The 16982-nt window shown below is 37.2% G+C and overlaps 1 protein-coding gene across 1 annotated transcript; it reads left to right on the top strand.

Annotated features, from left to right (window-relative positions):
- Nucleotides 1-35: 35 nt before the first annotated feature.
- SamDC (S-adenosylmethionine decarboxylase) lies at nt 36-16927 on the top strand. Its single transcript, XM_013311671.1, has 8 exons — nt 36-424; nt 1595-1681; nt 12182-12383; nt 14801-14897; nt 15458-15627; nt 15794-15886; nt 16509-16664; nt 16752-16927. The coding sequence occupies exons 1-8, from the start codon at nt 303-305 to the stop codon at nt 16887-16889; spliced, it is 1065 nt and encodes a 354-aa protein (XP_013167125.1). The 5' UTR covers nt 36-302; the 3' UTR covers nt 16890-16927.
- The last annotated feature ends 55 nt before the right edge of the window (nt 16928-16982 follow it).

Here is a 16982-nt window from a genome sequence, read left to right as displayed (position 1 = left end):
AAATCACCATTTTCAACTTGCCCATGAAATATAAAATCCCGTAAGTTGAGTAACATTATGTGAGATTCGTGAACGCGCCGCTGCCGCTGCCGCTGCCGCCGCCGACTCGCTCGCTCTCGCTCTTTCAGAAGGAGATGTGAATATACCCGTCTCTTCTATCATCTACAATTTGCCAATAATTTTGTTTCACTCAGCTGTTTCAGTCATTTTCTGACACTTGACTGTAGTGGTCGTGTTCTCGGTCCCAGAGGAAATTAATTTGTTAACTACATTTTTTCAATTGAAACTGAAATAAAGTCACCATGGCTGAAACAGAAATAATATCTAATAGTGAGAGTAACGATCAATTTTTTGAAGGCGTGGAGAAGTTAATAGAAATATGGTTTACGCCGGCTAAACAAGCAGATTTAAGGAAAATTACACGGTAAGTGAAGATTACACGATTGGCACCCTTCTTTTTACCCCTTTTACTAATAATACCTTTTTTATTTTCAAAATGCTATAATTATTTAAGGTTTATCAATTTGACATTAACTTGTCTTCAAGTTTAAGTAGATAGCAAAACTTTATATTTACGTAAGGGTTATTGTTCCTATCCGCATAGTAATAAGAAGATGTTATAGTTTTTTATCGATGTAGAGATGATGGCGATGTTTATAATGGAAGGTTCTCGAATCAGCTGTTCGGGAAGTAGGAATGCGTAGCGTAGTGGAGTCACCGGCGCGGCGCCCGGCCCGGCGTCGGCCGGGCTCGCTGGTTGGCTGGGAGAAGCCGCCGCAAAGTCCCATCGCTACATCACTAAAATGGGACCACGTGATTGCATCCTAAGAAACCTACTGTAAATTATCTACATATGATTTTAATTTTTGATTTGTAAATTATCTATCCACATAAAATAAGTTGTCTTGATAGGCAATATTATTTGGTAATTGATAAACCCACTTTTAAGGGTGCTTTTCTTTTATACTTTACATAATAATTTTATAACCACCAGTATAGGAGAATTAAACATATGAGTCTGTAGTTCTATAAAAGATTTTTAAATATATTTCATATAATTTCATTTGTTCAAGAATTGGTGGTTAAATTAAATTGTTTCCTTGGTATCTCTACATCAAAAAACTTGTAATCACAGGGCAGATTGGAAAGTTTTTGAACCTGTTTCATCTCCCTCCATGTAACAGGTTTTTGGCAAACTTAATGCACCCCAATTATTTAAAAGTCTGAGGCACAACATTGCCAACAGTTATACTTTCAACATTTAAGATAAATTTTCAGTTCAACAGAATAACATTTTATAGTGTCTTTGCAAAATCTTCTTAAACAAAAAAATAAAATTACTAGGTCTTGGTTCTCCACAAATATATTTTGAATCATCATTATAGGTTGCCTGCAACTTTGTCATTGTGTGAGCTTTACAAGATTACGGGAACAAATGTTGAGAAATTTTGAAATTTGGTTTTAAAAAGTAACTGAAATACATTATGCATACGAAATATGAAATTTTAACAAACAGACACTTCAATATTATTAATCTGTATATATTTGAAAAAATATTGCGATGATACAAAGATTGTACCGTTTCTTGTTGCAGTCAACAATGGGAGAAGGTGCTGAAGATAGTCCGTTGCGAGATAATATCTTTCACGAAGAGCGAGCAAGTCGACGCATACGTACTTAGGTAAGTGCAAAAATAAAGAACAATATTGTCTAATTTATTCATAGTATATGAACCGGATACCTCATATGCAGTTGAGGACGTTTATTTGCTACCCATATCTGTGAATGTCATTTGACGCTCGCAAAGCATTTATATTCGAATACATATAACAACATACATATTACGTGCTAAATTGCCTACATTGCTCTTATGTGACAAAGTGGGGAAGGGAATTTAATTCTGCGACGGTACAGTCAATTGACGCGTGTTTGAATCGGAAATTATTGAACAGTTTGATGTTTGTGTCCAAAGCTAAGATTTATTCCTTTTTCTAGACATCATGTCCTCTTATGTACATTTTAAATAAAGCCAGCTACACACATTCAGTTTTAACTGTACAGTCGATCTGTAAAAGTGATGATTTGTGGACAAAATGTGAACTGACAGTTTACTGTACGGTCATACAACTTTACATTTGAATTATGGGGCCAGGCTTATATATTGTAATATTCGATCATCGCCATTATCAGTAGAATCGACAAAATGTGTCAAAATGTATAGGAAAAATACGTGACATGCACTTGACACTTGACATATCTAAAGTTATTGTCAATTACATACACTTTTGACTTTTCTATTAGCAACATCGCTTATCGAATATTACTTTGTCTAGCCCACTGCGCAGTTAGGACTGAAGGTGTGCAGCGAGCCTTATATAATGAATTTGAATGTCTGCGAATCGGATCATAGTTTTTTTGTTACATGTTACCGATTTTTTTTTGAACGGATAAAATTAATTTTTTATTGGGTAAAACATGTCAGAATATGTACCTTGGTTGTCGCCTGGGAGTAGGGAGGGGCAACTACATTCCATTGAGATTCGTCGTTGTTTCGAAGTTACCTGGAAACATCCATCCATCCATCCATCCATAGAAACATTGGTATTTATTTCAATGTGACAGTATTTCGTGCGGTGTATGATATTGATTGCTATTTGCGCGCATCGCGGCGGTAGTCATTCAGACTGTGTGAGGTGCAAAGTATTTTCGTATCAAAATGAAGCAAATATTAATAACATTTTAAAATAGAAGTGCTTTGTCACGTGGACTCAATCTTCTCCGAATCATTTTATTATTACATCTTTTTCATATAAATATTACTTTTTTTAACCGACTTCTTAAAGGAGGAGGTTCTCAAGTCGTCTGTAGGTTTTTTTTTAATTGAAAGTTATGTTTTTTCCCCGTGTTAATAATGTTTGGTTTGTTAATTAACTATTAATTATGTCAGGAGTGACTTGTTTAAAAAGTTTTTAATGACTACAAAATAGCAATAAATGCTCTCTTTTATGAAATAACTGCATAATATTATACTGATATTATGTACACTTAACACCAATAATATAAGGTCATAGTTTTGATTTCAGAGAACATTCTAGAATAACATATTTCGATATTATTTTTAGATATGGTAATTAAAACAACGAAATTAAAAAAAGAATTATAGTAGCAAAAGGTCGGCGTGCTGTCACAGATATGTTGATAAGATGTCGTCACGACGTCGCATCATGTTATCTCCGTTAATTAGAACCGGGGCTTAATTAATCACAGTACACACGTACTACTACCGGCTTACAAACTTACCCACATTGATACTCAGATACTTACATTTAATATACTTTATTACATATCTATAAAATATCTAATCTCAAATCAATATTGCAGATTCAGAGATTCAATATAGTTGCGTTAAGTAAACCTGGAACGTTTTATTTTGGTGACCGTTTTTTTACATTTAGCGTCTGTTTTAGTTTAAAATACTTCTCTTCTAAATTGTAGTAGTATAATCTGAAAGATATGACATCTGGCTATGACTGATTACGCCACGTGTCCGCTGATAGGGAATTAGTTAAACTTTATCTCTCGCTGTCAGAGGTTATCACTAGACGTAGTAAATTACGCTGACCGCGCCGACGAGAGACGCGCGTGTTACTGTTGCTAAGTGCTGTCACAATATCAAATTCATCATTGGCTCACTGTTTGATAAGTTTCGTGAGGTCAACGATTGGACCTTGCACCGTGTTCCTTGTTGCGATAAATTGACAATTTTACTGAGACCTTTGCCCATTTATCACTAGTTTTTGACATCCCGTGTCTTAATATCGACTATTTTTTATTTCATAATAATTTTGTCTATAATTTTAATTGAACAGTTGATGGCTTCATCTATTGCTGATACCCTGAATTGCTAATATCATTATAATGTTTGTCATTAAATTTGATGTTAATCGTTTTAACGGCTATTTTGTTTTTATTACAAATCGCTTTGGAAGACGTACGTAAATACACGAAGGTAGAACAGTGAGGCAGTGCAGTATTTATTTAAAACACAGACGCTGAGAGTACTCCGCTTCCTCACTGTACTCGTGTGAAACTATCGTAAAGCATTTTTCTATCAGCGATAACCGCGAGTGTAGAGTACATGTGCCCTCCCGCTTGATGCATGCACTTGTCTATTTATGTTGTTCTAAAAATACAAGTATTGTATATACTAATCATTGTCTGACTCGCGTCTCACATGTATACTCTGTTGACACAACACACGGTTGTCTACTGTCTCTAATTCAAACTTTTTCGTTAGATCAGTATAGTGGTTAGAGTCAGCCAAAATATTCCTACATTAAATAGAGTGTCGGCCTGTACCGATACTCGTTGTGTTCAAACTGATTACTTCATGGAAATCTCTGTACGAACCGGCTACTTTTTGACATTCGTCAAGTTTTTGTCTTGCACTTCTTAATTTTGGCGAACCTGTTTTAAAGTATTTAAACTTTGGGCCGAGCTTAACAGGAGGTTTGGAATTTACACTGACATTTTACATTGAATAATATTGTAGCTTCATAAAAATCAATAAATATATCAGATAGCGATTATGAATATAGCTATAATTATCTTATATAATAATGTTATCACCTCTCTGTCTACGCTGTGTGTGGAAAATTCGTCAGGATGACGCGTGTTACGTGACGCGTGACGTATGATGACGTCACCGAGCTGGCACCTTGCCACTGCAGATAGTGAAAGCTAATGTCGATAAAGTTCATTTGGAGAGGATATTTTTGAAGTGTTTTAATGACTTTCATGGACAGCTTTGACAGTTGTTTAAGCATAGTGTCAGCTCTTCATAGTTATGGCCTAAAATTAAATTTAAAAAGAATCTGCAGTTATTAAATATGTCTTGAATTATTAACTAAACAATTCTGCTGGATATATATACCACTGGTTGTACGACGGTTGTGAAGTTTGAGACGCCGCTGAGTCGTATCACTGTTTTGACATTCCAAAACATTCGCTAAACTTAGAATAAGCACCCTCTGTGTTTAATTAGTGTAATAAATTAAATATAATCATTTAAATAACATACATCTTTTATGAGCTCACTATATGTTTCCACTAAATGGTCTCGGAACCTAAGATAAGTTAGGGATGAATATACAAATTTATCATAATATCAACTCCCCAGCTAACGCTTCCTTGTATGTGGGCAGGACATGAATCCACTCGAGCCAAGTCTTCAAACAAACCCAACATCTTATACGTATTATACTTATACGAGCCTCATATACGAATAATATTATCAGTTCCTTATATTATAATTAAATCCTTTCTTACTTTTTATTTTCATCTTAAATACCCTTAAAACAACTAAACCAAGACGAATCTAAAAGGAGAGCGACCTTCAGGAGTAAACCTGCACTTGTGATATTTAGGTGTATGGCGTAAAACTAAATCTGATAATCAAAAAAGTTACGTATTTTTTCTGTACATAAGACTATACAGAAATTCTGACAAGTTTCGTGACGCAGCTTGGCACGGAGCGAGTGGATATCTTTGTAATAGACGACTCCTTACATGTAGATATAACATTAATAAAATATTTTAATCAACATCGGATTCATTCAGAGAATTTCACCTCGACTGAAACCATTCTTGAGCGCGTTCACATGCCTGTTGCAACTCTTGGGCAACTTCCGTCGGCTAGGGTAAACAGACGCGAAGAAAACACCTCACTCCACACCTCACAACGCACCTCACATCATACTCCACACTTCGCCTCATGTGTCGTGTGAGAAGCGGCTATGGAAACTGTCTCTTGTATTGTGTCTGTCATTTGGCAATGAAATCGGGAGCTTTTATTTGAGGTGTAAAATATAACGGCTTTTTAAATGTATTGCTGATGATGTTACGGTGGACACGACACGAGCAGGGGGCGTGACCACTACGCACGCTGCTGTAGGTACTTCGTCACAACAAGGCAAACATCCAAGTCAAACTTTATAAATATCATTTACACATAGATAGTTCATAAAACTCACGTTATCAAAGCGTGCAACTGAAAACGCTCTTTATAAAATCGGAGATTATCTTTACGTTTCTCAACCTTTTAATGTAAACTTATATTGCGCGCGATTTCGGAATGATTAGACTTTTAAAATGGATGTACTGTCATCGCGTTGTTGTTGCCCCAGTACAGTCGTCTTAAAAAACTTTGTAATCAACATGTATTTCGAAAATAACTAGGCTATAAATATCTAGATGCGGGATTCGAACCCGCAAAAATAAACTGTATAATGTAGGTCAGCGTAAAAGATTAATTTAATATTAGGTCAGACCTGTTACACGCATCGCTAAACGAATGTTTGTAAATAACAGCTCTGATGACAAATACGTTGTCCAAACTGCCGCGACCGTGGGAAGTATTGGTCGTGACATCTTGTTACACTGACTTCCGATCATTTTTCCAGTTGTGTTAAGAATGAACTGAGGACATAATGGGATTCCTTTAAATGTTAACAAACAAATGGTGGAAACGCTTTGCCTTATTTTTACTTTATTTAACTGAGTGCTTCATCATTTTTAAGTATTTTTTTGGGTTTGCTTGAAGTGCAAGGCTGTGCCGGATACTGATAAACTTACCATCATACTTAAAATATAAAAAAGAAGTCGCAACAAGCAACCTTTTAAACAAACCAAACCAAATCAATATTATGCTTGTAACGTACCTAAGCTAAGATATAAGACAGTCAAAGAATACATATTATATAGATATATCTTCACTTATTAAGATTGTTATTACGTGTGAGAGAAGGCAAGACCAGCTAGCTATATATTTAAAACAAACCACGGTCCTGTGGCGACTTGATAAGCACTTGATAAATAAACCATAAACAATGGTGAACATGACGTCACACGCGGCCACATCGCACCGGGATGAAGGTCACACATACAGACACAGACAAGACGGAATATTTTTACTGTCGCAGAACTCGTTTGGATCTATACCTTTCCGCATGCAAATCATGTCTAGCCACTGCGTCAAAACTGTCCAATTGAAAAATAAATCATACGGTGTAACAATTATTCTTTTATAAATATCTTCGATAAAGAAATTGAGAGAAAAGATAGGACTATGAATTTAGTCTATTGCTCAATCCTTTGATTGTCTGGCTAGTACTTTTGGAGAAGAGTGTACAAGCAGAATAATAATAAATAATCGTAAACAGAAATCTATATAAATAAGCACTTTTATGGCAAGATCGTCTTACACTATCATGATATGTCACGTCGACGATTGATATTGTGGAGCTATATTTACCGGCACTCGGGAACAAGCATTGTTCACACGTCTTGAGACGCCCCCACCCTGCTACTCTGCCACCCCCTGCCCCCTGGCTGTCAGGGGGGTGGGGCAGCCTGCTAAGGTCAAGGTGCAGGGCGCGCATGCTCACTGCACTCGTCGTCGCCTCATTTCTTACAGACAATAATATGTTTCAAATTTTGATCTTTTAGTCAACAATAGGTATATGTATATTTTAAAAATTTAATATATTTTTATATATCCATCATAAAATAACCGCATCAGGAAATGTAATAAAATATAATTTATTCACAAAATATACTTAAATTCGCAAATATCAAATTACGTTGCGCTGAAAACTAGTTTTATTTTGTTACTAGTTGTCGCCGGCGACTCCGTCTCTGCGGTGTTGAAATAAAACATTATTAGTAGGCTATGTGTTCTTCCAAACTATATTCTACATCTTTAATTTTAGCGAGATCCATTCAGCTGTTCTGAAGATACAATATAACAAACTTCCATTAATCCATACATCCAAATAAACGTATTTATAATAGTAGTAAGATAATTAATAAAAGTAAGATATTATTAAAATTGGTTATTATGATATTTTGTTTTGAAATGTCATCCTCCTCCAGTACAGATTGATTTATGATTATTCTAATCTATGTTTTGGTTGAACTTTTATCGAAACTTGTTTGATTTACGTAACCGGTTTACATTATCATCATTTTTATGAAGTCGTATCATTCATATGTTATTAAAAAGAGTTATTTTTATTCGCTTGTTAACACGAGTGATCATCCAAGTTAACGTATCGATTACGTAATTAGTTTTTTGTGGTAAGACTTTTCTATGTCACTATACTGACAAAATCACCTAAGAACATAAGTCCCCCTCTCAAATTTATATTGCGATGATTTTTAAATTACGCACCCTCATAAGACCATTACATATCCGTTGGTTTTTAAAAAAAAAACATTTCTATGTAAAGCATATCGTCATCCCTCTCCTTATCATTGACAAAACAAAGATAACAATATGTTTTAAACGGAGACGATGAAGCCACGGTTAGACGTGCATCAGATCGGTTGTAATGGGATAACAAACAAACGCCCGTCGTCTGCGTGGGCGCGCAAAAAGCATGGCCTTCGGTTACAAGCAGACAAACCAAGCGAGCAACAAACACGATGATTGGCCTTAGCAAACGATCTCCAAGGTCGATCTCTCACTGTGTTATGTAATATTAGTCTCGACCGCGGACCGGACCATTGTCAACCATAACCCGTCTTTACAAACATACGAATGCCTTCTATAGATTGACAATATTTTTTTTATGCAAGGCTATTTAACGCGATTAAAACCTTTTTTCATAGTCTTGTCTGACTAGTACTAAGAGGTGTAGTTATGTTTGTAATAATCTGTTTGATATAAAGTTACAATTGCGACTTGAGCATGTGTACACGTGAGATATATTTATGATGCTCCCGAATGATATGGAATTATATTGGGAAATGTTTGTTTGCCAACACGACGCATTGTATGTGACTGTTTGTGTGCACTCACTTCCGTGCATGGAGTCACGCTCTATCTATGTGATACATTACATTTACTGTGGACTTAACATTAGCTGTCGCCCGCTATTCCGTCCGTGCGGAATTAAAAAAAGCATAGTGCATTCTATGTTCTACATCTATGGCAAATTTCAGCGAGATCATTTCAGCTGTTCTAGAGATACCTTGTAACAAACATCGAAACATTTATAATATTAGTAAGATTTGTATTTAAATTCGGCCATGTTAAAGGCAAGCGATCCTCTATACTAAAATGGAGAAATTCTTCTCAAAGTTTGTCTTGATAAGTAAAAGTTACTTTTCAAATTGCATCTGTTATCAGGCGTTATCGTTTAATATTTATTTTACACACACATTCTAATCAGCAAGGTACTATTTGCTAAGACAACTTGTTTATACATCTCGCTATATATTAATTTACAATATTTTGACAATGATTTCGTCTGGCTCGTGTGCCTCGTAATTTTATACATAATAGAATTAAATTTTAATGCATATGATTAAGTTATTAGTTATGCAGAGCTATTTAAATGAAATGTCGAGTGTATGTGCTGTAAAACGCAATTGTTAAAGCGTGTCCGATAACAAAACTCGACGCGCAAATTGAATGCTTTTGACAGTTCAATCAATATACCAACGTACGGTCAATCAATGTATTATGTAGGTATTATCAAAGTGGGGAACTCCGGGCCTGACGAACGCCCGCCGGGAGAAGCTTCCAGAATGTAGGCAGCTGCATATGGCGGCCGGGGGGAGTTGGGGGAGTGAGGGGGGAATGGGTGAGCCCTCTATCGATCGGCACCTGCGCCGTGCAGCAGCACCCATCCCCCTCGCACCCGTGTCCCCGCCCGCCCCCTGGCAGCGCCTCTCTCTGTCTCTGTTTACATGTTTCGGTGCTTACTCGATCTGATTGTTACAATGTACAAATTAATATAGTTACATTGTGTTTTTTCCACATGTTTGTACATCGATTATTAATTGAATGGAGCTTTTATTTGTCCAATGTTTTGATTGAATATAACAAACTTACTTCATACTAATTTTATAAATACGAATGTTTGGATGGATGGATGTTTGTCTGTTTGAAAGTAACTCCAGAACTGCTGGACGGTTCTGGACGGAACAAAGTCTTCAAGAACACATAGGTTACAAATTGAGTTTTTTTTTAATTCCGCGCGAACGGAGTCGCTGGCTACAGCTAGTAATGTAATAAAATTGGTAGCTGTTTGAAATTAAAAATGATATTCACTCAAACGAAATTTTAAAAGTAATAAGACATTGTTTGCTTTGCTCATACTTATGGTTGTTGTCCAGTGACCTGTCGATAGACAAATTTCTTCAATGATACATGTACAAAGCACGTGACGTTCACGTTGATTACAAATTGTTTCCGATTCTAATTTATAGATAATTCTAAATATTTAGTAAGTGACGTGTTTGTGTGTGTGTGTGCACTTACAAGCGGCCTGTTGTTACTTGTTACAACACAAGTTGTAAATGTACACACAAAGCTGTAAAATCTAGCCATTTATTTCTATTATATTATGTAACAATATAGAATCACAACATCTCAATAAGAATCGGTGTATTTCCCTACTTATTTCTTTCTTGTTGTAAGCTATTTGCATTATAAAAATTATAAGCTCAAATAATTGTCATGTACTGTTGTTATTATCGCCTATTGCTTTATAAATCAATACTGAGTTGTATCAAATTATTATCTACTTCATACGTATAAGCGGGGGAGAGTCGGCACCCCCTGCATCCTGGTCCAGAATCCCCCACTCTCCTTTACACCTGACTGCGCCTGTTGCTCGGCGACCCCTCTCCCCTCATTACATGCACTTCATCTGCACCACGCTCATAATCACAGTAATACAAGCACAATGTAAAATTGTCATATAAATGAAATAAATACATAGAAACAAATAGATGTTTCTTTGTATTAGTTTTCTTACAAAATTCTTGATGCATGTTTTTCCTAGTCTCTACTCACGTGATTTGAAACATATATTCCGATCATAAGGATCGGTCTTCGCGTCTGTCTCAAGGCGGTGTTAATTTGCTTGATATAGCCAACGCATAATTCCGCGTCTTTATCGAGATATCCGTGTTACCGAGCCCGCACAATGGGGACAAATATACATACGTAGATAATTACCGTCCTTGACTATTCATACTGATTATATTACACCAATTATTCTGCCCTTAATTATTTTTATTTATATAACAATTAGCTTGTAGTAACATTATCAACCAAGTTAAACAAGGTAAGTACATCATAATTTTAATTTACCTAAATGTTGTCGTGAGGGATTTTTATATTTGGCACATATGTAGAACATAGTCTGGAAGAATACATAGGCTTTAAAGTTTTAGTTAAAGTAGAGTGAGAGTTTCTAATAAGTGATGAGAATAGTGTGAGATGCGTGCAGTTTGTGATATTTCTTATAGTTGTGTGAATTCTTAAAACTATATTGAGGTCAATCGATAAGACGTTTGCTTCGTTATCCCACTTTGCGTTACTGCTAGTTGCTAATGTACCGTAAACACGACTACTTACTTATGTTTCATTCACTTCTACTTGACTTTAACTTAATAATCACTGAGGATTAAGACAGATTTTATAATAAATACTTCTAATATTCGAGAAGAAATTCAATGATATGTGTGAAGTCAACCAACCCGCGCTGAGCCAGCGTGGTTGACTATGGCCTAGTCACCCTTAACTTTGAGTAGGCTCCGAGCCTCTCGGTGGGGACGTATAGTGAGCTGATGATGATGATGTCTTCTAATATTTTATTTTGTACCTCAAGTAAAACTAAGGCAGTTAATTTGTTTTTTTCATATCCTAACATTCCCTCACTAATTATGACAGACAGAATTTGTTACATGAATGAAAATTGAAACGTTTGTTATTATTTCGCGCTGTATAATGTAGAAGTACGTTTTGCTTTGATTTCAGAACGACTAATGTATCTTTATAATTCATACAATAAATTCTATGAATTGATTCACTTCTTCTATTTTGTCTACATTGTAACACAACATCCGTTTTTAACTGAGAGTTTGTTTGTACTACAAAGCGACTATGTTTACGTTGTGTAAATAAGTTCTGATAATTGTTAAGTATTGAAGTAACAAGTATTAACTTACTTATGTTTTGTTTACGAATATGTTATGTAACGCACTAGACTTCTAAAGGACGATGTCCAGGCACATAGTCTACTTATCAAGTTCTTTTTGATACCGCGCGGACAAAGTCGCGGGCGACAGAAATCCATTATAAAATGTTGTGCGTTGTGTGTTTCAGTGAGAGCAGCATGTTCGTGTCGCGTCGCCGCTGGATCCTGAAGACATGCGGCACGACGACACCACTCCGCTGCGTGCGCGCCGTGCTGGCCCTGGCGCGAGACACCGCCGGGCACGCGCGCGTCCACAACGTCTTCTACTCGCGCAGGGAATTCGCACGCCCGCACGCGCAGCTCACCCCGCACGACAACTTTGACTCCGAGGTATGTGTCTATCTGTCTCACCACTTACAATGCAAGTTTTTCGTAGATGGTCTCCCTTAGTGACCATTTAATGATCCTGAGTGCGGCTGTCAATAACACTAACTTAGGTAGTTCTACGTAATATGATTAACGTCTGCAACATCGGCAAAAATGTATTCAATTATGTATAACTTTTGACAATAAATATGCCAGTTAAGCTAAAGCTCTTAGTAATTGGCGTTTTGCATTGAACACAAAAACATACTATTCCTTAGTTCTCAGTTCATTCGTGTTCAATGTTAAGCAATTTACGTTTATCAAATTGCTTTCGTCACAAGTCGTTAAGATAAAGCAAAGAAGCTATATCAGTTTAAAAAAATATATGTATAATTGTTATCACAGTGGACATGTTCGTTATCAAGAGTCGTGCTAGGAAGCTTCAGCCGCTTCTGACAAAGTTCACACAATCAGTTCCGTACATCTCAACTCTAATTCATATCTTTTGTGCGTAAAATATTATTTCAAAGAAGGTCCAATAATGTTATAAAGTTTGATAAAACTTGATAAATTGTTTTTAGGAAGGTTGTAGAATTACAAGATTTAAAATACTTTTGTCTAGTCTTTGTAAACTTATTTAGCCTTTATTAAAATGGCATTTATCTCATGTTGTGCTCTTCATTAAGTACAATATTTTCGATAGATAAGGCCAGTAGACACATCACTGTGTGTCAAACGTGTTGGTCACGCGTGTGTACTACAAGCTCTTCGTTTTACTGATACCCTTTAGCATGACATGTCTATAGATTGCAGGACTCGGTACTCTGTGGTGAATAACTTTATAAATCGATGATTCGATTTTTAAGTTTTACACGATGTTGAATTATAATTTAAAACAAAGTCTTTCTATTTTACTCCTGCAAAACAATATAAATTTAATTGTAGATTAATCTAATGGGAGTGTGGTTTTTAGTGAGTATTCTTTTGTTTTCGCTTAAGACGAATTTTATTAAGTACCTAGTATCTCTTATTAGTACGTTAATGCGTATACTTTATGATAATATAGACAGACGCCCGGCCCGGCTTACACGAGTCTATGTACTAGATAACTATACGTGTCATGTGACTGTACTATCTCTAAAAACATATCAATAACATATAACTTCTCTTTCTGCTAATTACATATTAAACTAGATAAATTAATCGTAGAACAATGAGTGTAAGTGTACAGAGAGGTCATTCATATACAAGACGTTCATGTTGCAGCGCGTTGTACGGCACGTGCTTTGATAAAAACTATCGCTAGAGGTAAACAACGCACGCTGCGGTCTTTTGAAAATAATGCTTCTGTTGATTCACTTACAAAACGTAAAAGCAAAAATATTTCTTTAAAGGAGAATTTATGTATCTTATCTAAAACAACAGTGGCATGTAAAAGTATTAAATTTCCAACTATCAAATGTTAAATATAATTTAGTATAATATTCTTTACTTATAATTATAATGTTATTTTGCAGATAAGCAAAGTTATGCGCGTGTTAAGTATTGATTAGTGGTATCAATGTTTCACGACCTTAATTCATACAGTTTAACTGCTTTGGGCCATTAACCCTTAATTCGATGAAATTTCTTGTAGCAAAAAAACTGTTTTATTTTAGTAAAGTTACGTAATTTTCTCTATACTAGTTCAGTAGATTTTAATTAGTTTTTAGTAATTTTAATTAGTTTTTTGTCACACTGGACACCATCGAATTAAGGGTTAAGGACCTTGCCTTTGTTCCATTGACCATTAAAACTAAACCAAATATTATCATACTTTACGATGAACTTTCATTCATTCTTGATTAATTGTAAAATAGCGGAACACGTTCCGTCCACACGGAACTAAAAAAAAAACAAAACGAAATGAGTAGCCTATTTGTCCTTCTATGTTAAATTTCATCGAGTTCGAATTTAGCCGTTCTGGAGATACCTTCAAACAAACATGACCCATCCATCTAAATATTCGCATTTATAATATTAGTAAGAAGTAAGATAGTTGTGATGATTGACGTAAATGTTGTATTTGTTTCTAACTGCAATGTCTATGTCAAGAATTTTTTAACTATTTTAATCATTTAAATAAAGTAAAAGAAGATAAAAAGAGCACAAAAGATGTTACGACATTTTACGATGAGTTTTATTTGTGTTTGAGGTAATTTTATTGCGTTGTAAATGTTACTGCGGAGGATGTTAATGCTAAAAGTTTTTGCAATTTGCAATACCACTAAAAATGACATATAACATAACATCTCTCGTGTTGTTCTTAAACATATGTTCCTCCTCAATAATTGTAGAGATATAAAAAATGTATAATCAGAGTTGATTATTTACTAATTTACCGATTTTTAAGTCAATCAGTTGTATATAATGTGTTAGTGATATGTAATATATGTTTTCAGGTGGAACTCCTGGACTCGTTCTTCGGTGACGGGCGCGCATACATCATGGGCCCTGAGAAAGACTGCTGGTATCTCTACACGCTGCTGCCGCTTGAAGGTTACATCTTTATGCTTCTTTATATCTTAATGTTCTGCTCTATTTATCACTCATCTCATTTAATATATGTATGACTAGCTGACGCACGCGACGTCGTCCGCGCGGAATTAAAAAAAGTCTAGCTTCTGTGTACTTTCAGATTCCGTTGAGTCGTTTTCGAGATACTTTCTAACAAAAAGTTCTAGAAAGGAACTTTATTACATTCTTCTTGCAAGTTTTCTTTATAGTATGTATTAAGTAAAAAACGTTTAAGATTAACTTAATTTTCTTCATAAAAACTATAAAACAGTAATAAATTTCCCCGAAGAGCTGATAGCGTAGGATCAATGGTTTATCGCGCGCCGCAGCCGATGTCGGAGCGGCCGTGTGACTCACGCACGCGCTTCATGTTATATCCTTAACCTCTTGTATTACGCAACATTACAACAAATATCAACTAAATAATCAACAGTTAAGAAGTTCTATGTAAATTTCCACTTACGAAACTATATCATAATTAGGTTTTTTCACAGGAGTCGGTACTGATCGTGTTAAAAGTGTGACTGTTTGTGTGTGCGCAGGCACCGTGGCCGCGCTCGAGAAGGAGCACCGCGAGGCGAGCGAGGCCAGCGCGGGGTGCGCCGGCTGCGAGCCCGACCAGACCATCGAGATCCTCATGTCTGACCTCGACCCCGCAGTCATGAGTATCTTCACGCGCGCCCACAGCGCCTCCGCACACCACGCCACCAAGGTACGCGCCACCCCACCTCCCTCCTTCATACACACCGAACCCCCACCGGGTCGTTTAGACCCCACACCGGGTCGTATAGACCCCACAAGCGGCATTACAAATCAATCCGATCCGTACATAATTAAAATTAAATGTCTCAATTCTTAAGTCTGTGTAATATTTCCAGGAGTCCGGTATAGATAAAATAATCCCGGGCATGGTGATCGACGACTACCTGTTCGACCCCTGCGGGTACTCCATGAACGGAGTCGCCAAAGATGTTAGTATAGTGCAATTCTTTATCACTTAAATGTAAACATTCAAACAGTTCACTGAACACGTTTTTATGCCACAATGATTTTTATGTATGGCATTGAATGTGTTATGTATTTAGTAACGTCATGTAAAACTTGTGATAAATGTATGTAATATAAGTTTCCACATGTGCATGCTGTCAGAGAGAGAGCGACATACCGTCAGTAAGTCCGACACATGTTATTCACCAGCGAGACTCCATTGTCTTTGCACAAGGATACTGTTGTAGAGGAAATCAATTACAGAGTATTTTTGTTATTTCTATAGCTGTTTATCATTTGCTTTTACCACTAAAATAATACGGTATATCGTGTAATGTGTTTCTTGTTTCTTTGCTGCCGCCTGTTTACTTGTCATTATTAGTAGTTTAGAGAAGGCTTTAGAGAAGGAGTTTCATAAATCATAAAAAGTCGAGCTATATTTTACTAAAATCGCTTCGTCTCGCGGCAATTCAACAATACATAGACGATAGTGTCATTAGCAGCGCGCTCCAGCATGTGAGCAGTGCATTAGAGCGCGTGATGTAGCGTGATGTCGCGTGATGTAACGTGATATTATGTGATGTGACGTGATGTATCGTGTGTCAGGGCTGCTACATGACGATCCACATAACGCCGGAGCGGTCCTGCTCGTACGTGTCCTTCGAGTCCAACGTGCCCGTGTCCAGCTACGACGAGGTGGTGGCGCGCGTGCTGCACGCCTTCCGCCCCGGCCGCTTCGTGCTCACCGTCTTCGCCACGCCGGTACGTACCTCCTCCCCCCGGCTGCCCCCTGCTCCCCCCACAATCCCCCCTCACCGCAGAATGTGACGTGTGCGTGCGTGTGCGCAGGACGCGGCCGGCAGCGCGGCGCCGCGCCAGCTGAAGAGCTTCTCCTCGCTGTGCGGCTACGAGCAGAAGGAGGCGCAGTACTGCCGCTTCTCCGGCTACGAGCTGCACTACGCGCTCTACGCCAAGTTCCCGAGCTGAGGCCGCGCGCCGGCCCGCTGCTGCGCCGCGCCGCTGCTGCGCCGCCTGGCGCGCGCGCTGCGCCCGCTGCTGGCGCGCACCCGCCACGCGCAC

This window comes from Papilio xuthus, unplaced genomic scaffold, assembly GCF_000836235.2.
Source record: "Papilio xuthus unplaced genomic scaffold, Pxut_1.1 DF827680.1, whole genome shotgun sequence".
Lineage (NCBI taxonomy): Eukaryota > Metazoa > Arthropoda > Insecta > Lepidoptera > Papilionidae > Papilio > Papilio xuthus.
Note: the sequence above shows the minus strand (reverse complement) of the source record. Positions and strands in the feature narration are given on the sequence as shown.